The sequence below is a fragment of the Manduca sexta genome, chromosome 27, assembly GCF_014839805.1.
Source record: "Manduca sexta isolate Smith_Timp_Sample1 chromosome 27, JHU_Msex_v1.0, whole genome shotgun sequence".
Lineage (NCBI taxonomy): Eukaryota > Metazoa > Arthropoda > Insecta > Lepidoptera > Sphingidae > Manduca > Manduca sexta.
The window spans coordinates 19,578,675-19,598,913 of NC_051141.1; the positions used below are offsets into that span (position 1 = coordinate 19,578,675).

The 20,239-nt window shown below is 34.2% G+C and overlaps 1 protein-coding gene across 1 annotated transcript in view; it reads left to right on the plus strand.

The window, feature by feature from the left end:
* Positions 1-20,239, plus strand: part of LOC115441432 — a 180,028-nt gene that overhangs the window by 106,999 nt on the left and 52,790 nt on the right. Inside the window, exons 11-34 of the mRNA XM_037443744.1 lie at positions 44-88; positions 204-248; positions 578-655; positions 1,588-1,623; positions 2,631-2,675; positions 3,329-3,364; positions 4,894-4,938; positions 5,357-5,407; positions 6,392-6,427; positions 7,318-7,350; positions 8,101-8,151; positions 9,599-9,634; positions 12,830-12,865; positions 13,566-13,604; positions 14,410-14,448; positions 14,630-14,668; positions 15,227-15,253; positions 15,543-15,584; positions 16,135-16,182; positions 16,941-16,997; positions 18,001-18,054; positions 18,968-19,033; positions 19,440-19,490; positions 19,821-19,877. Of these exons, the coding sequence (XP_037299641.1) occupies positions 44-88; positions 204-248; positions 578-655; positions 1,588-1,623; positions 2,631-2,675; positions 3,329-3,364; positions 4,894-4,938; positions 5,357-5,407; positions 6,392-6,427; positions 7,318-7,350; positions 8,101-8,151; positions 9,599-9,634; positions 12,830-12,865; positions 13,566-13,604; positions 14,410-14,448; positions 14,630-14,668; positions 15,227-15,253; positions 15,543-15,584; positions 16,135-16,182; positions 16,941-16,997; positions 18,001-18,054; positions 18,968-19,033; positions 19,440-19,490; positions 19,821-19,877 (1,092 nt within the window). The remainder of the gene's footprint in view (positions 1-43; positions 89-203; positions 249-577; positions 656-1,587; positions 1,624-2,630; positions 2,676-3,328; positions 3,365-4,893; positions 4,939-5,356; positions 5,408-6,391; positions 6,428-7,317; positions 7,351-8,100; positions 8,152-9,598; positions 9,635-12,829; positions 12,866-13,565; positions 13,605-14,409; positions 14,449-14,629; positions 14,669-15,226; positions 15,254-15,542; positions 15,585-16,134; positions 16,183-16,940; positions 16,998-18,000; positions 18,055-18,967; positions 19,034-19,439; positions 19,491-19,820; positions 19,878-20,239) is intronic.

The following is a 20,239-nucleotide window of genomic DNA, read 5'->3' on the forward strand; positions in this document are numbered from 1 at the left end:
ATGTCATATTATTACATTCATTAAGCATATTATATTTCAACAGAGGTTCAACATTGGAATCAGATGTGAGCACTTCCAAAGATTTTAGGTAAATATTGGTAAAGATAGTAACTAATGGATATTTTTTATGAAAAGTAATTTTGTTAACATATAATATTCTATCAATCTATTTAAAGCATTAAGTTATATTAATTCTTTTGCAGGTCTTTGTCAACGGAACGAACATCGATCTCATCCGATATTTTTGAGTAAGTAATATTAAAAAAAAAATACATTTTGATTCTATTAAATATCTATTTTAAATTATTATTTTACTAAAAATAGATTAAATAAGTATTCGGGTTATTAAATGCTGCATTGAATCACTTAACACATTATAATTATAATTTCCAACACAACTTCGGGTAAATGTGTTTAACATAAACATATAAGCCGATTAAATACAAAAAACATTCTAACCTATGCTCCTAAGTACATGGTTATAAAATGAGTGTTAGATTAGCTGTTTAGTACACTACAGTCAAATATAATTTCCTTGAAACTTGTGAAGGCCCTTATAAGCTATTCTGTTATACAGTGACCCGAAGGACGAAGCCTCGACACACTTTCACACATGCGACGACGAATCTTCAACACCGGACTCACTATATGTAGAGTAAGTATTATTTCATCATCATTTGCCCTGTATTATATGGCCCACTGCGGGCCTCTTCTACTGAGAGAGATTAGGCCTTAGTCCACCACGCTGGGCTAATGCGGGTTGATGGACTTCACACACCCTCAAAATTCTTATAGAGAACTTCTCAGGCGTGTAGGTCCTCACGATGTTTTCCTTCACCGTGTACAAGTATTATTTATATGGCTAAATATTCTTTAATGGTATGATTTTGTCTTTTTTTCTAACAATGCCCTCACGCACTGGTTTTGTGAAGGAATTCGGGCCAGTGTAATTACTGTAAATTATGAGCCGTAACATGACTTTGCTGGTAGTAGAATATATGCTATATCCGACCGGATAGCGACCACCGTACACAAGGCGTTAAAACCCGTCATAGTACCCACGTAAGGAACCGGAGATACACAGATTGATATTGGAACGCGACACTTATGTGAGCCACTATGGCGGGTTTTAATCATCGATATATATGTACTACGTACTAAATTTGGCGTTCCGAACATTCACTGTGTTGAACATTCAACTGAATTGAACTGCAATCCATTCAAACTGACTTTAGTATGGTCAATATTGACAGCTTGTGGCTGTGTATGGAGTGGCGCTCCATAAGTAGCGAGTCGTAAGTGTAAACTTAAATTTGAATAAAATATGTTAGTCAAATAAGTAAAATTATTAGTTGTTCAAGTGAATAATAAGTTATAACAGTGTGCTAGTTGCCATTTTAGTTCAGATTTTGAACAAATAATTTATATGGACGTTCGTATCTATAGAATATACGTCAATAGTTTTAACATGATGTCTATGGTGCTTACTATCCGGGCGAATACAAATATCCAGTATAAATAGTAATATGCAGTATATTAGTATTTGTTAGGAATTCTTTGATAATAATTTGACTATTATTTTAACAGGCTTCTGTGCCCACATTGTGCCACGCTACCACAACAGTAAGTTTATTTACATTACTTTCTCTTTGCATAGTTGTGTTGCGCTTTCGCGGTACAATACTGTTCTGAAGTCTCGATTTCGAATCTCGGGAGCTCTAAAGCCTTTCTTAAAAGTTTGTAACGTTCTAAATAAGTCTTCAAAGATTTAGACAATAACCAGTTCTTTGCAAAATCTATTATACAAAGATTCTCCGGTTATTTGATATTTAAGAAACATTGTAACCTTTTTTCGTAACTTTTGTAGATATTTTGCAATCAATACAGACAATAAATTTGTTTCTAACAACTTTGCATTTATTTGCACTCAAATATCGAATTCTGTATTTAGTTTTATAGGCTTCCGAACTTCTTCAATGCTAGACTTGTTAACTACTGGTAAAGTTCTTTATTTAATATTAACCCCTTCGTTCCTGGTGTTTATCTCAATGGACATACTTTTACAATTCTTAGAACATGATAAGTTGTTCTTATATTAGAATGTTATGAAGAAAAAACAATCGATCTCCATGTGGGTAGTTCATAATATCTAGTTAAGTGACGTTAGTCCTGCTTCGGCGAAATGTAGTTAAGAATTCAGCTTTGTATTTTTTTCTTGAAAGTCATTTACTCTCTCTTTATAGTTTCTCGTAATTAAGTTATTATTGTGGCTTACGATAAGTATTAATCTAATATTGTGGTTTACATTGATAAGTTAACACAATTCGACATGATAATATTGTTTAAAAAACGCAGTCAAAGATAAGTATATTTCAATAATTTCGTAGACCAAAAATTATTTGGTCCTGCACCCGATCTTTCTCCAGTTATGTCGAATTGCTGTCTCACTGGACTACTAGAGTGAAGGAACAGAGAGTGCTTGTGTATTGCGCACACACTAGTGCACTATAATATGTCCTGCGTCCTCGGCTGATCTCTCGAGATTGGCCGCCGTGTCCAATATTCAGGTAGAAAGTAATCAATAATTAAACTCAACAAAGGGTATTTTATTATATTTTTTTTGTTCACAGTACTGATCCAGAAAAGAACTTCGCCGTCATAAAACAATGGCTTCGGTAAATATACTTTAACATAGAATTTTTCGCTAAAGATGTACGGTGTAACTAAACTGTGCGAGGGAACGTGACGATGCAATTTAACAATGATGAATGATATTGAACAAAGGTTCTTATGTCTGCCTCCTTGAAGTAGTGAGAAGCGAGGTTTGGAAAATAAAGTGACACTACTGGTCGATTATTAGCGCTCTGTTTTGCCTCATATATCTCTGGATATAGAAGACTATCTGTCTTATATATTAAGTTCTGATATTAAGATTGCGCGCCCGAGTGAGTATAAGATTTATAAAAATTAAAATTCATATAGAAAAGTGTAGAAGAAATATATGTATTACAAAGTGAATTGTGATACACTTTGTAGTTATTATTATCGTCATACTGCAGCCAGTATTGTTGATCTGAAAGAATTGGAGTTGAAAACTTGATTAGGATTTACAATTGTTCATAAGCTATTATCAAATTAAACTGAAGTTTACCGGGTCATCTAATATTTCTATAAAAGTAGAATCCGTTCCATGATTCCGTGACTATGTATGCTGCATCTTCAAAACTTCGGGATTAAAATAAAAATAAAAAAATCGCGATAAATTCCGAAAACAAGTTTCTATGCGATAATATTTTATTAATTTTGTATATTAAATTCTCTTTAACAGGGCTAACAAGGCAGTCCAATCGTACTCGCAGTTAAGGTAAGAACCATTTTGGCTGTTTGAATCTGTTTTTACCATAGAATGCAGGAAATGAAGTCTGATATAACAAAGTTTATATTCGCTTGTACCAATCATATCACGTTAATGCATGCGTCAAGATAAATAGACTTATCTCTAGCAATAAAATCATAAAAATTATACTAAATGTAATAATGGTAGAGGAATCCTTCTTATCTTGGGAATCCCCAAACATAGATCAGATTAAACTAATCATCTTTGATATTCAAGGTAATTTAAGGCAAGTAACATAAATCAATGATAAGGTATAGGATATCCATAATATTGTTAATAAGAGCGTATATTATTATAACTGAGTAGTGAGTGTTGCCCGCGGCTGCGTCCGTGTGAGTAGTCGTTCCGATTCAGTCAATAGGCATGACAGTGCAATGATTTAAATAATTAGATCGAAATATATCTTGAGGGAGTAGTAAGGAGATGCAAAATAACTTGGAACAAATTCTGGTCCTTAAATGAAATTTTAAAAGATTATATATCAAACATAAAAAAGCGGTGATAGCCTAGTTGGTTGTGGAACGGACTGCTGAGACAAATGTCCGCAGGTTCAAATCCCAAGGGCACACACCTCTGACTTTTCTACAAAAATATGTGTGTATTCTTTGTGAATTATCGCTTGCTTTAACGGTGAAGGGAAACATCGTGAGGAAACCTGTATACCTGAGATGTTCTCTATAGGAATTTCGAGGGTGTGTGAAGTCTACCAATTCGCACTAGGCCAGCGTGGTGGACTAAGGCCTAATCCCTCTAAGTAGTAGAGGAGGCCCGTGCCCAACAGTGGGACAGTATATAAAACAGGGCTGATATTATTATATTATTATTTATACATCAAACATGAAATGCATTGCAATTGATATCTGTCTTTTGACTACCTTATTGTATGGCTGTAAGAAATGGACTTACATACATAAAGATAAAATAAGGACATTACAGAGGTCAATGGGGAGAAGTATACTAATACATAAAATAAGGTCAGCAATTATCAGGCGAAAAACAAAAAATACTGATGCTTTAACACAGGCTTTAAAATTAAAATGGCAATGGGCTGGTCATATCTCGAGGTGTAAATACACTAGATAGATCATAAAAAGTATATGTTGAAAGGGCCATTAGGAAAATGATCATAATATCTCGAGGTGTAAATACAAGAGGTAGATCACAAAAAGTACATGTTGAAAGGAAAAAGAAATGTGGGCAGACCAACAAAACGGTGGACTATTGATATTGTTTTACAAGCTGGGCTAGATTGTCAGTCACTAGAGATAGACGTTTATGGAAGGAGAAAGAGGAGGCCTTCACCCAAATGGGATCCACATCATAAGAAATTAACTAATCTATCACTAGATTAATAAATTTACTTACACCACTAACAAACATTTGATATGTAAAGTATATTTATGTGGAAATAAAAAGGCTTAATTATGATTATATATCCTAAAGGAACAAATTTATTGGATAAAAGTAATCCATGCTGCATTTTGTGTTGTTAACAGTGAGGACTCACCGTCATTGCTTGCTTCATCGTTTTCGATAACGCAGTACGTATTATTGATGCAATTCAACATTAGTAATTAAAATATTGTAGAGATAGACTACTAACAGATAATGTAGCAGAAATGCTATGTGCAACGGCTATGCACCAGAATTGTAATTTCTGTTTTTGTTAAGTCTTTTAAGACTGCAGTTCTGTCTTGTTAAAATTATATAATTATACGGTTATCAAGCGATAGTCTTGTTTACAGTCCGACTTCTTACGCTTCTGTTTGATTAGTTTTGTTGTGGGTTAAGTCTAGTGCTCGCAGAGCGGCGAACCACCACATTTATTTACCGCTCGGTTTCATAAAATGCGTGCACTTGCGGTTCCTAGCTAAAGGAGTTACAGATAGGTGGATAGGCTTGTGAATAATCAGTAATATGAAGTTCATTGTAATTAATCATATTATGTTTTGTCAACAGTCTCAATAAATTGCAACGGGTCAAGAAACTCCTCACAAAGACGTTTGTGGCGTAAGTATAAATCATTTTTATATATTATTTTTTTATGTAATTGTTAAGGATACTATATTTATTTTTAGTTGAGGGACCTGTTTAATTACACGACATTTTATACTTTGATTTAACTAATAAAAAATACACAATAAAAATATTATAAATGACTGTATACTTTAAAAAGAAATTGCGAAATGCTCCCAACGTGTAGGTAGCCTTGTGCTACATAGGTACATCAAACAAATAGTTGTTTGACTATCTTATCGGTCATTCCTTATGAATATGACCTTTAAGTACGATCGGTTTTCCTTTCATACTTCAAACAAAGTTCAGGATAAACCTAGATGGTAAAATTGTCGTTAAAATTTGGTTATATATTTTCTCCCTTATTCATAAACGTTATTTATCTATGGACGGAGCATTGCTGTGGTAACAAGTCTGTTTCTCAGCTTTGCTTATCTGACAGCTTGCTGTTTGTTCAGCTTTGTTTATCTGACAGCCAACTCGATTCAAGTTGTATCTCACTATTAGTCAATCACAACAGCCCTATGTCTACGCACTGCGAAGGCTGCCATGCCGTCAGCATTGAGAACCAGACTTGTTATCACAGCAATGCTCCGTCATTAGGTAAATAACGTCTATGAATAAAGGGGTTTATATTTTACTGAATAAGTACCCTCTTTAAATAGATCCTTCGACTAATGTTACGTACTAAAAGTATCAATATTTTTAAACCAGTTTCATCAGATTAAAAAGATATGATACAGAGATGGTTGATGATCACTTGAGGACCTACGTTCAACATTAGAGAACGATAGGCTCATTGTATTCAAATCTTCTAGATTTAGTTATTTAATTTACAAAGTTTGTAAAACATTTTAAATAACAAATTGTATGGATATTGGTGTCATACGTTTAATTGATTTAACCGTTCACGTGTATTTGAAATGTGTGTTACTACCTCTGGATTATGAAATCTTACAATATTTTTGTTGTTCACAGGATCTGCTGCGCTAGACACATTAGTGAACTGCGAAGGTTTTTATTATTAATATTCTTTATAGCTGACAGATTAGACGTAACAATTTTATCAACAGTTTTAATCAGCCTTTCAGTTATGTTATGATTTGATAAGGATGAATATACTAATTTGTGTATAAAAACAATTAATGCGGTGCTATGTTTAGTGTGGGGTAAATTCATCGTATAGCATGAGTTCAAATGACCAATTAGACATGATAAATTAAAATTTTATTTTATGCTAAGTATTTCTCGATTTTTTTCTGATATTATAAATATTGTCTGGAATCGCGAATTGCTTCTCGATTTCCTTGCCTTGTCTGCAGTCTTTTAGTAGTATTATCGCAATTTGGATGATCATTAATAAACAGTTTTGTGGAATTATGTTCAATTCTCGTATTGAACAAAAGAAAAAAAGTAGATACGTCACGCCGGACATTTCATAATAATTACTTTGTAATTCATACGTTTAGTCTATATATACTTATTCGATGCTGATTATATGTAGCTGAAAATATTCGAAATATTTGGTAAAAACTGCATTAGTTGACTGTACGAAAATATGTTAGATTAACCCCCGTATTTATAGACGTTTTTTATCTAAGGACGGAGCAAAGCTGTGCTAACAAGTCCGTTTTTCAGTGCTGACGGCATGGTAGCATTCGCAGTGCGTAGATATAGGGCCGTTGTGATTGGCTAATATTGTTGTATCTCAATATTAGCCAATCACAACGGCCCTATGTCTGTTTCTCAGTGCCGTTGAGCACTGAGAAACAGACTTGTTATCACAGCATTACTCCGTCCTTAGATAAAAAACGTCAATGAATAAAGAGGTAAGGATTTAAGTCGAATATCTTCTACATCTAATGCACTAGTCCATGTAATAATTAATATATTTTTTTCAACAGGCTAGTATTCTGTAAACCTCCGAAAGAGCCACTGTAAGTGATTTTAAAATATTTTTTCAACTGAATAACGAGATATTTGCTACCCGCCTGATAAGAGACAAGACCTAAGAACTGGCAACACAATTTCTCTTTTTAACTTGTATTTAACAGAATAAGTATTGGACGTGAGACTTAGATCCTTATTTACAAAGTTCGAGTAAATGTTAATGCTCTCTTTAGTTTACCAATTTTGTAGCTTTTTTACTTGGCTATTTTACAGAATGATTAGCGTTTATGAAGCGAAATGCTTGTAATATCTTATTGATAGACAAAGCTTTCATTGCCGTGCTGTAAAGCGATGTTACTATTCACCATGAGGCTTCACGCTTGCTATTATGGCACATCTCCTTATATAATAATATCAGCCTTGTATTATATACTGTCCCACTGCTGAGCACGGGCCTCCTCTACTACTGAGAGGGATTAGGCCTTAGTCCACCACGCTGGCCTAGTGCGGATTAGTAGACTTCACACACCTTCGAAATTCCTATAGAGAACTTCTCAGATGTGCAGGTTTCCTCACGATGCTTTCCTCCACCGTTGAAGTGAACGATAAATTCACAAAGAATACACACATGATTTTAGAAAAGTCAGAGGTATGCCCTTGGGATTTGAACCTGCGGACATTCGTCTGGGCAGTCCGTTCCACACCCAACTAGGCTATCACCGCTTCCACATCTCGTTATTCAGTTCAATAATAATATTCATTAGAATTGTTATATTCACCTTAAAATTGATCAACAGGTGGAGCTGGCACGATTGCAAGATTTTCTTTATTTACGGCGATCACGATAAGTAAGTATCAGTTTAATGATAGTAGGAATTTACGCGTAATAGTTTTTTATTCCAATGAATCACAAGTTTTTATTTCTAAGTCAAGAAGGTGGGTCAAGTGTTTCTCATAGGGTGGAGGGGGATCGAGGTTCCGCTATTTGATACGTAATTCATCCCCTACGCGTTAAAGTTAACCTAATAGTTTTTTTTTGGGTATCGGATCCTGCAGTCAACACCGGGGGAGATCCGGAATGGGATGCTGGAATCCCCTGGGTTAACGACTGCAGGGTCCAGAAGAAAAGTTGGGAGAGAATAGCTGGGAAGGAAGTGTGGGAGAAGTATAAAGAAATTTCGAATTTCAATACAAAAAAAATCAGCAGAACAAACCTTGGTTGAACAACGCCCTGGTAAAGCATTCAACTTCAACACTGTTTGTCACAAGCTCATCAAAAGAAATCAAGTTAATTTATCATTGAAATTGCAAATTGGCTGGAACATCTGTGCGTGATTCTTGATACTTACAAAAATTTTAAAGGCACATTTAACAAATCATAAAACGAAGTAAAACTCTCTAAAGTTCGTATTTGGACTTAAAATACGATAGTGTGAACTATAAACATAGTGCGCGAGTAATGGTAAACTTAAAATTAAAGGGAATTGATAGCACGATATTTTTTGTTATATTATTGTGAGGATAAAAATATTTTTGTGAGAGTGTTCGTGACATATTTTGCAATAAAACATCGAGAGTTTGACAATTGCCAGTTGGTTGGTTGCATATCTTCGTAAAAGTATTTCTGTAGTCAGCAATTTTCTTTTTAATTGAATCAACATCGCTTCAGTTTCTAAAAGTAAGGTGAACTATAGAGAAATACGTAAACGTTTACATGTTACGAATACTGTAGTTATAACGCGTACATTCCTGCTAAGAGTATAAGACGATATTTTTTAATATAACCTATACTTCAAAAACCAATAATTTGAGACATTAATTATCCCATATCAAAATGTTTGTCTATTGTAGGCGATATGGCTGAGCTCAGTTCCATGGTTCAATTCCCAGATCGGACATTTTTTTTAAAGTAATATACGTATTACAAACATTACTACTGCCCCGGTGGCGTACTTTTTGCGTGCGGAGTTAGACCACCGCTGTGAAGTCGTGGGTTCGAATCCCGTTTTGAGCGAAATGATTTTTGATTTTTTGCTCGGTATGGAAGTCTGGAATTGTTGCCCACTATGGCGCATTAGGAATGAATCTAGGAGTGAACACGCATGGCGAAAAGCAGTTCAACCCAACCCGTAATTGTGTTTACTGAAGAGTTAAAGCTATTAGCATTAAAACTCAATTCAATATTATTTGCCTACCCTTTCAGGGATAAAGGCATGATGAGATTTGTTTTTAAACATTACTATCATTAATGTATTTGTCTATTAATATTACTAACAAAAAATCTTTTTCCAACAGAGAAACACTCAAGGCGCTCTGCGAAAAGCCTCAGAAGTAAGTTTTCTTACCTTATTATCTTTCTTATAACTACTTTGATTCAACGCCACTGATTTTTAAGAAGGGAGGTTGAATGCCTGATATTATTATTCAATTGTGTACATAAAATTTCCTTTAGACATTATAACGTCCCATAGATTTGTCTTTATAGAGCTCTAATTTTTGAAGTCATCAAGAGACCGCACCTATTCAATGATATATTTGAATACTAGTGGGAGGGTCCATATAACCCGATCCCTGCCGGCTCCCCTTTATGAAGAATTTATGTTGAATCTAATTATCATTAGAATGTTTTATTCCGCATTTATGCATATTAAGTACCTATATGTTGTATCAGATTCCCCTTTGCAAAATTTCACTTTTCGCCACTGTTATACAATACATTATTACGATTATTTAGTATATCACACAAGTAGATAAGTATGGTTGATTAAGTTTTGATAAGAAGTCGTATTGACTATTAATTTGCTTTGAACTTTATACAGGGTCATTTTGACATCGCGTTACTAAATGAATCCACTACTTATCGACTTGGAAATAACACTACAATAAGTTACTTGAGCCGTAGATGTAAAATAACAAAGTGTTTCGAACAAAATAAATATTATTAAAAAGTGATTTTAATTTTACATGCCCTAAAGCCACTATTACAATTCTAAGACAATTCTATGCCGTGGCAATATCATACTTTCAACCGGAAATACACCCACGGACACGCCATATTCGCATTAAACTACAAAATGATCAAAAAATTTGTAAACTAAAACCATGATTTTTCGTGAAAATATTAGTTATTAACGGATGATTTTTGGCACAATGTCAGCAAAGGTGAAGACGAGTATGTGGTTTCATATAGTAAGGCAATGTCAAAATGACTCTGTACATATAATAATTCATATTAATTCGACTGATACGGTTCATTATTGCGTTAATTTTCACGCGACAGACGGTTTTTGTTTGACGACCTAATGGAGGAAGCACCGTGGTAAGATTGTACTGTAAGAATTAAAAATAGGTAAAACTGTGTGAGATGGCCTACGACAGACGGCTGCATGGAAGAGATTGGCATTAAAAACACATCTTCACTCAAAACATGAGACTATTGTATTGTCTATTCACTTCGTGCACTGCGCAGAAAATATCCTTCGAATTCAGACTAAAAATATTAAGGAAAATCAACTTGTTCAAATTTGGACCTTAGTGTTGTGACTTCTGTGTTAAATAGTTTGGTGTTTAAAAATGACTTTTACAGTATACAATAAATATTAATGTGTACTTAATATGGCGCCTACATTGTATAAACTTTTTCTAAAAATATGCGCCTTTGTTCCTAAAATAATGAGAGCTGGCCAGGTACAAATAACTATATTTTTTCAAATTAGTCCTAGCCATGCCATACTCAGTTTGATAGATGCTCTTATTTTTCTCGTTATATACTCAAAAGAGGATAATTGAAAATTGATTACTATCTAAACGTAATCTCTAAGTACATGTGAACTTTATATTTACTTGACTCTGAAGATTCCTATCAGTGGATATTTACCTTTTTATAACATAATGATAGAGTCCTTATATTCTTGCTATGTTAAATTTGATGTTAAATAATATTAAAGAAATTTATAGGAAAGAATTATAAAGACATACTAGCAGTTTCATCCGAAACTTGAAGTTTCAATTTATTGTTGTTATTCGTATAATAAGTAAGATTTATAGACAGTCGGTGTCAATCCTTATTCACTTTTGTTGTCATTTTGTGGATGGGCACTCGCATGATATATATCAAGCCTATTAAACCTGTGAAGTGTCGGTAAATAAATTGAAATCCAAATAGTTGTTATCGAGTAGATTAACAACACCGACAATCTTTCCCTTGCTAGTATATAACAGTTCTCACACATTCATATAACCCTTTCACAAAATATCCAAAATATATTATATCCATAATTATTCATAAAATATTCAATTGTAACTATATGTTTCATTGTATCAAAATAATCATTATATATAATAATTTATTTTTCACTTTTTATCACCTAATAAGTATCGTACATCTACATATTATCATTGTATATAAATCATTTTGTGATTAGATATGAAATGAAAATGTCACTACATTTACATTTAGATTTATATCATATTGTAATGTCCTATCTAATGGTCCAAATAAAGAAATAAAAATATAAAAAAGAAATAATTAAAAAAGAATAAAAAATAAAAATTACGACCAGTAGTAATTTAAAAAATGAAAATTACGGTTAATCATAATAAAATTATTTATTTTTTATAATTCAATGATTAAAGTTTAATTAAATGTTTATTCTCTTAAATATTTTTAATTTCATTGTGTTCCGAAAAACCTATGGTCATCACCTTCGGACTTACCTATAAGAAAATGATCACTATAGTAACCGTCTAATACTTGTGGTGGATGTGAAAAAACAGGAACTAAATCAGAAATGTTACTCTGCACAATTCAATAATATTTGATCAACATTACGGTTAAAATGAAACTATTTTACAGATTTTATATTTTAATATTATGTATTTTGATATTTTAAATATAAATACCGCGATAAAATCCGAAAAATAGTTTAATATTAATGTCTGATTCGTGTAAACATAACAAATTATTATACAATATTATAGTGTTTTTTGAGTTACAGCAACAAACAGCTTGGAAAACTGCTGGATGTATCGACTAAAGGGTCAAGATCTATTTTTAAGCATATTTATTCTTACAGTTATTATTACTTCTATACCGCGATGTTTTATCATTTATCGTAAATAGACATAGTTTTAAAGTAGGAAGTAATATTTATAACTATTGTCGTATCATAAATACTAATAGGTACTTTATATATTGAAATTAAACTAATTTTCCGGATTCTATCGCGGTTTTTTGTATTTTATTTTTCTCCCGACGTTTCGAAGACTTTGAGTCCCGTGACCATGAAGGCTGGAATATAGGCTGGAATATATAAAGTCTTCGAAACGTCGGGAGAAAAATAAAATACAAAAAACCGCGATAGAATCCGGAAAATTAGTTAATTTCAATGTCTAACATTCGCGTAAACATAAGAAATCATTATAGGTACTTTATATACTTAATAATGCGTGCGAAGCAGTGAACACAAACTATAGTATATAATTTTTATTATATTGCAAAATTTAAAATGAATAATTTTTTCACAGATCAAACTGGTTAGCCAAGCGCGATTGCTTTCATAGGTAATACGATTTTTTGTTACAACCATCAATTTAGTCATATTTTCGTATTGGATGCGGTGTAGGTTTAGCGACAAACTGGTGTCCTGGTTCTGGTGTCAATGTCCCATATGCAAGACCGCCTGATTGAGTACTGCTGCAATGTTTATCTCTGACGCTCAGCACGATTGCTGCTTAACATCTAACGCCTCAAGGTGACAAGCGTAGTACAATTCCATGCAGTGCTTTGTCTACAAATCTAAATGATGTTACTGCTGTTCATGGGTAGCCGTTTCTCTTACCGTCTAGCGAGCGGATTATTCTTTCTTATTTTTACTACGTCCTAAATAATATTGAATTATAGACAGTGTTTTATATTATTCTATCCATTTGTTATGCTGTACTATATCTCAACTCGGGGACCGCTAGTAATGAAGGACCTACCTCGGTAAAAACTATGGAGTATCCAAAAACAAAAGTATTACAACATCGAAGAATCATTTGCGAATCCCGACAACTAGTAGGATTTGAACTTAATTCTTTGTGAATAGGTAAGTCTCGAATTTCGTCTTTAAAGTGACGTAGATATGAGACTTACAAATTCATGGCGTTTCAGTAGTGTCCTTCATCTAGAAGACTAGGTTGTACAATTGTAGACGTATTAGTAATAAAGTACATACGACTTCAAAGAGACAGGTTTTCAATTTTACTATTTTTTCCACAGCTTGAAGGAGTGCAGTCGCAGTAACAGCTGTTATAATTCGTAAGAATCTATTATTTTACATTAGATCTATTGATTTAGTTTCCTTGGGTTCGGCGAGATGTTAGTAGAGTATAGTGATCTTCATTCCCGTTTGTCAAGTTTGGTTCGAATCCGCGGGCAAACCTTGACGCGGATAATTATAATAAGAGAGGCCTAGAATTGTTTACCCAGAAGGTGTTTCTTTTTCGTCTCGAACTCCGCAGTCGATACTAGGGGAAACATGCGAATTTGATACTGGAATCCAGGGGATTAAACTAGAAGTTGTTAAACCAGGGGGTTTAGCGACTGTAGACTGAAGAAAGTGTGGGGGAAGGAAGCCATCTTAGGATGAGAAGAAGGGAAAAGGCAAAAAATGTTCATGAGACCTCATAGGCCTCAATGTGAATTTGCAACCATGTGGTATACACTTATGTGCCTAGGGTCGTGACAAATGCCCCCCGTGCATGGGCGTGCATTTGGTGTGGAGACCAAGCGCATATGAATTGCCTCAGGGAAGAATCTAAAGGGTGATGTGAATAGGTAATCGGTGATAAAATGTCAATCAGTTTGTGCAATACAAACATGATAGTAACTCTTGGCTATCTGCTGTAGACGCCGATGTGGGGTTATGGTAGACGAGTTATTGGGTAACTGAAAAGTATTCGAATTTCAAATTATGTTTATTCATTTCTGTATCTATATCTATCAAGTATAAAATCAAACATACATCAAACCAGTATAAATGCGGTTAGAGAAACTATGAATATATGTTTTAGGCATCAAATTAGTTGCAATGAACTGAGATTATTTTTTTATTTTTCAACAGCCACTGGAGCTTTGAATTCAAGACAGTAGTTACGCGACGGTGAGGAAATAATTCAAGCTTTTCAGGAAGAACACCCTAAGCTACATTTTACAGTTATTGCTTAAACATCAACAATGTTCTTCCTGAAAAGTATCATGAAATTTTCATGTTCGTATTTTGATCGTTTCTAATTAAATTTTGAACGGTATCATATTAATTCGTAACGTTGTCTTTCCGACAGCCGTTCTAAGTCTGAAGCGTTGCGTCCAACCTTCAAGCGGTAAGATGTTTATAATATTATAGCTTTTGTTCGCGGCTTCGCCCGCGTCATAGTTTCCCGGGATAGAAGTAGCTTATGAACTTCCTAAAGTCTCCAACTATATATCAAATTTTGCCGATCTAAACTGATCTCACTTAGTTTTGGCAACCGTCATTACTTTATATAGCAAAATCTTATTAATATCATTAATATCATATTTAATATAACAAATGCGAAAGTTTGTGAAAATCTTTATTTCTTATACGTAAAAACAACTGAACGGATTTGAATGACATGTAGTGCTTTGGTAGAATATGTCCTTGATTAACACATAGGCTACTTTTAGTTGGTAATTTGCTCCCGTGGGAAATAAAGTATTTTTTAAATAATTGACGCGGGCGACGTAATGTGTTTTAGGGAGTTTTGTAACGAGAAGGGCGAAGTCGCGAGCATGCCCTAGTATATAAGTGACAAACAAGTTTCAATGTTTATAAGATTTAAATGATAAAACTAGTACATACCATATGGCACACCAGAGTACACCAAACTTATTCTGACATTAAATTTTATTCATTGCAGCGGCCGCTTCATACGGGCGCAGAGGCAGTAAGTATTTCACTTTAAACAATATAATTTATCTTGCTACTACTTTTTTGATACTAATTAATTCTTATCCAAAAAGCTTTAATAATGATTGTTACTAAAATCAGTATCAAAGGACTTTAGCATCCTTCTCGATTTGTAAAGAAATAAATCGTTGTTTTGTTGATATTGAAACTATGGCAAAGCTGGTTCTGGATATCGTGAGTCATAAGTAAGACCAGTCACGGTCCGCTTCCACCCCAACAGTGTCTCCACTATCTAGCGTTAATAAAAGATTATTTTTTGTTAACAGGCGATCGGCGAGTGTTCCAGACTTTCGGTGCATCTACAAGCGGTGAGTATAATCTATCTTTGCATCCTGATTTATCAACTATTAATGAAAGCAAGTAGCCTGGTAATCGAGTATCCACGAATACTAGCTTCATTTACCTTTGAATTACAAAGCGTGGCGTTGAACTGTTAATATCACAAATGCAATTTGTATTTATATATTGAGCACCATCGATATATACGTACTATGTACTAGATTTGGCGTTCCGAATATTCACTGTGTTCAACTGAATTGAACTGCAATCCGATCAAACTTTAATATGGTTAATATTGACAGCTTGTGGTTGCGTACGGAGTGGTGCTTATGATATAAGAAACTCGATTCTAAGTGTAAACCTAGATGTGAATAAAAAATATTAGTTAAATAAGTAAAATGATTTGCTGTTCAAGTGAATAAATAGGTTATAACAGTGACGTTTCGGTTGCCATTTTCGTTCAGATTTTGAACAATTATTTTATATGGACATTCGTGTCTATAGAATATATGTTAATGTTAAGCACTAATTTAGACTGTTTTAGTTAACTTATAATATGCGTTTTTGTTTGTTCTACAGCCGCAAAGTTCTGAGATTTAGCGTGGAAAAGGAAACAGCGCCGACACCGTATGTATTTATTTACTTTTGTATATCATTTAAATACATTAGCATACATGTGTTACGACTTTTTTTCTCTTAGTGCGTACTTATAAAAATCTTGAAACTAGGAAAGAACAATTTGACTCGTATGCGATTGTATACTGAGTAACTAATAGTTGAATATTAATAATAGTAAAGCTTTTAATTCCGAACTATTAAAACAATAATGGATAACTTATAGACACATTTTAATAACAGTAGATGTCTCTTCTCGGTGTACTTGATATCGTAGGCTTCGTTTAACTCCTTCTGGGAACCGAGATCGCAAAGTGAGATGAGTAATAATAATAATATCAGCCCTGTATTATATACTTGCCCACTGCTGAGCACGGGCCTCCTCTACTACTGAGAGGGATTAGGCCTTAGTCCACCACGCTGGCCTAGTGCGGATTAGTAGACTTCACACACCTTCGAAATTCCTATAGAGAACTTCTCAGATGTGCAGGTTTCCTCACGATGTTTTCCTTCACCGTTAAAGCGAACGATAAATTCACTAAGAATACACACATGATTTTAGAAAAGTCAGAGGTGTGTGCCCTTGCGATTTGAACTTGCGGACATTCGTCTTGGCAGTCCGTTCCACAACCAACTAGGCTATCGCCGCTTTATCGCCGGCAAGTGAGATGAGTGCATAAGCTAAAAAATACATTGGTCCCCGTTGATTAACTGTGGCGGTAGTTCGAAATGTTGGAATATAAAACTAATATATATAATTTATTCCACAGAGAAGAAAAACCGAAAAAGAAGATTTTTCCTAAAATAAAGCCGAGGACTCAGAACCGGTGAGTAACTTCACTCATACATATTGCTATTTAGTGCATTATAACATTCGTACTGAGTACTAATATTTCTTAATAATATATTTTTTTATTTCTTTGAATGACGAGACGAGTTTGCCTTTCACCCGGTGGTAAGCGATACGACTGCCCATAAACAGTAGAAACACCATCCAACATCTTGAATTACAAAGTATTGTTTAGTTACTGCGCTCGCCATCTTGAGACATGAGATGTTAAATCTTATCATGTCCAGTAGTTGCACTAGCTACAATGTCCTTCAAACCAGAACACGACAGTGACTACACACTGCTGCTTGTTGGCAGAAATAGGTATTGCGTTAGTACCTATCCATCTCACATATGAAAGACCTACCACCAGTTAAAATGTTGACGTTTCAAATACTAACGCTGCAACAAAAGTAATATTATTTTTTCTCTTTTTTATGTTAGAGAGGTCGCTAACGCTTCAAAGCTAAAAATATTTTTACTGTCAAATATTGTATTCGGCATTGAACAAGGGCAGAGTCGTTGAAGTGTTTTTTTTTCGATACACATGTGACTATTTCACAGTAAAGGTAACTAGGTAATATACAGGGTGGATTCAGTAGAGGTGATACAGGGTGGATTTTTTAACGCAACTGGAGATAAAGTAACCTATGATTGTATAAGAGTGAATATGACATTCGATGTTTTACGATTGATTCTCTATCCATTGACATAAAAGACAGTGTCTTTTTTCGGATTTGAGCCGGTACGATTCCCGGGTGTGGCAAGTGTTAAAAAAAAGGATTAATGCAGTTTCGCTTCTTTTTAACAATAATGGAATGTTTCCTTAGAGTAAAATGCTATCTCCTGTAATTAGAGTACTTTCCTTCCAAGTGTGGTTAAAAAATTCCATACAGAGTATTATCAAAATTAGCTTTCAGATTTTTTTTTTTCGTTAGGATTCTCATTATAGCTACATAATATAAAATATATATACAAAATCAACATTATTCGTCTCACAGGTCGTACCAGCCGCTCGAGTTTGTAAGTGACGATCGGAAATTTGTAGGGGACAGGTAAGAAATGAAATTAAATGGTATAGCTGTAGATCGGACGTCGGGGACAAATTTGTTAAAAGTTTCTACCAATTGGTAATTCGTTGTCTTATTTGAAATGTCCGTGGGACAAGATGTCCCAGCGTCTTTAGATATTAATACAAAAATAACATAATTTGTGCATTAAAAATGATGTGAGATGTGGCAACAACCAATAGGGGACCGGCCTATACTTGATTTTGTACATTATTCTATATGTAATGGTTAATAATACGAAAAAGAAGCACTCCTGCGAAAACTGCATAACAATTGGTTAAAAAATGAGCGAGTAATTCATATTTAAAATATTGTAATGTGCAGAAGTGGGCGCGATGTGGGGATATCGCTTCATCTCTTTTTTTCGCACGCGTCGTAATTCCCGATGACGTCACATGTGGATATTTCGTCTCTTTTCTGTTTCTTGTTAATTACCCCTTCCACCGAAATTCAAAGACTTATAACTTGTTGATTTTTTACCGGAATTTAATAATTCCTTCTGTGTTATAATTTATATTATGTAAATATTTGATAATAGTAAAGAACAAAAATGAGTCCGGTACCCTATTATATTGGTGTTTTGCTATTTCGCGGTAGATTGAGTAACCATTACATAAGCGCAAAATTTTTGTACGTCAATTTTCCCAATGTCCGATCTATAATATAATTCTAGTTATACTTATACTTAGTTAAAAATCGCATACATTGTTCTTCTCTTTTTTTTCTTGTGTAGTCACATTGATAAACTGTTTTTATATAAAATTGGAAATAAAAATCTATTCCCATTTCCGACATATTCTAAATTTAAACAATGATCAATTTCCGATCACTAGTTTTATCAATCATATTTTTTTGCAATTTAATAAACGCATCAACAAATATTTATTTTTGCATGCAGACCACATCGCGGGGACGCTTTTGGAGGGGTCTACGTTGGCCCAGAATGTCAAGTAAACAATAAAAGGTTCATATTTTTTCATTTTTCCTTTGTCATTTACTTCTTATTTTTTTATTGCTTTGAATGACGATACCAGCTTGCCGTTCGTCTGATGGTAAGCGATAGGACCGCCGATAAACAGTAGTACACCATTCAACACCCCGAATTACGAAGTATTGTTCGGTATTCCACTGCGCTAGGCATCCTGAGACATGAGATATTAAGTCTTATATGTCCAGTAGTTACACTGGCTACAATGTCCTACAAATCGGTACATATAAAACACAACAGTGACTAGACACTGCTGCTTGGCGGCAAAAACGCCATTGCGGTGACACCTAACCAGGCGGACTATGTCATATGAGTGACCTGCCACTTAAAACCTACTTTTACGACCGACGAAACAAAATCTAAATTACATTGTCTTTTACAGATATGTGGCAACGAGTGCAGTGATTGAAGGAAGTGGGGAAACTTCAAAGAAGTACGTTACTATACTTTTGTAATAACTCTACTTATAATGAATAGTGTTTGTGAGCCGAGGCTGCCTTTCTAACATTGTATGTGGGAGACAAAACGAGGCAATTATCATGCATTTATCTCGACTCGCGACCGCAGCGCTGTAATCTCGTGTCTAATTTGAAGGCGCCCTTGACTTCAATTTTTCAAAAATATTGATCATTATACGCGAAATGATGACACTACTTGACTTTTTTAACTTACGTTATGTAAAAATTTACTATTTAAATTAGGCCAAGTGTGGTGCCACTATAACAAATTATGGAATCCGACTATACTCGTCCTTTGTCCACAGCTTAGTGCATCTGATCAACCGCGATTTGGAAGCAAGAAATATCCTGCGCCCACCGTGGTAAGAAATATTTCTTTACATCGTCACCAGTGGACCTTTGTCCTCGCAAAAAAAATATTTCGTCTCGATGGCATTGTTGTATTTCATACTCAATACGACTGTCGCAGTGACTGAAACATCTATAAAAAAATAACCTATAGTATTGTTTATTAGATAAAAATAAATTGGCATATCTGAGTTATTGAATAACTTATTAAAAGCAAAGATTTTTTCCCAAAAAAAAATTTTTTTTTTTATTTTGGCTTTGAAAAATGGCTTCTCTGCACCTGATGTTAAGCGAAATGAAGTCCAAAGAAAATACCGATCACAAAAAAACCAAGCATTCCTGGAAGGTCGGTACAGTCAGCCTGCATAATTGCTTC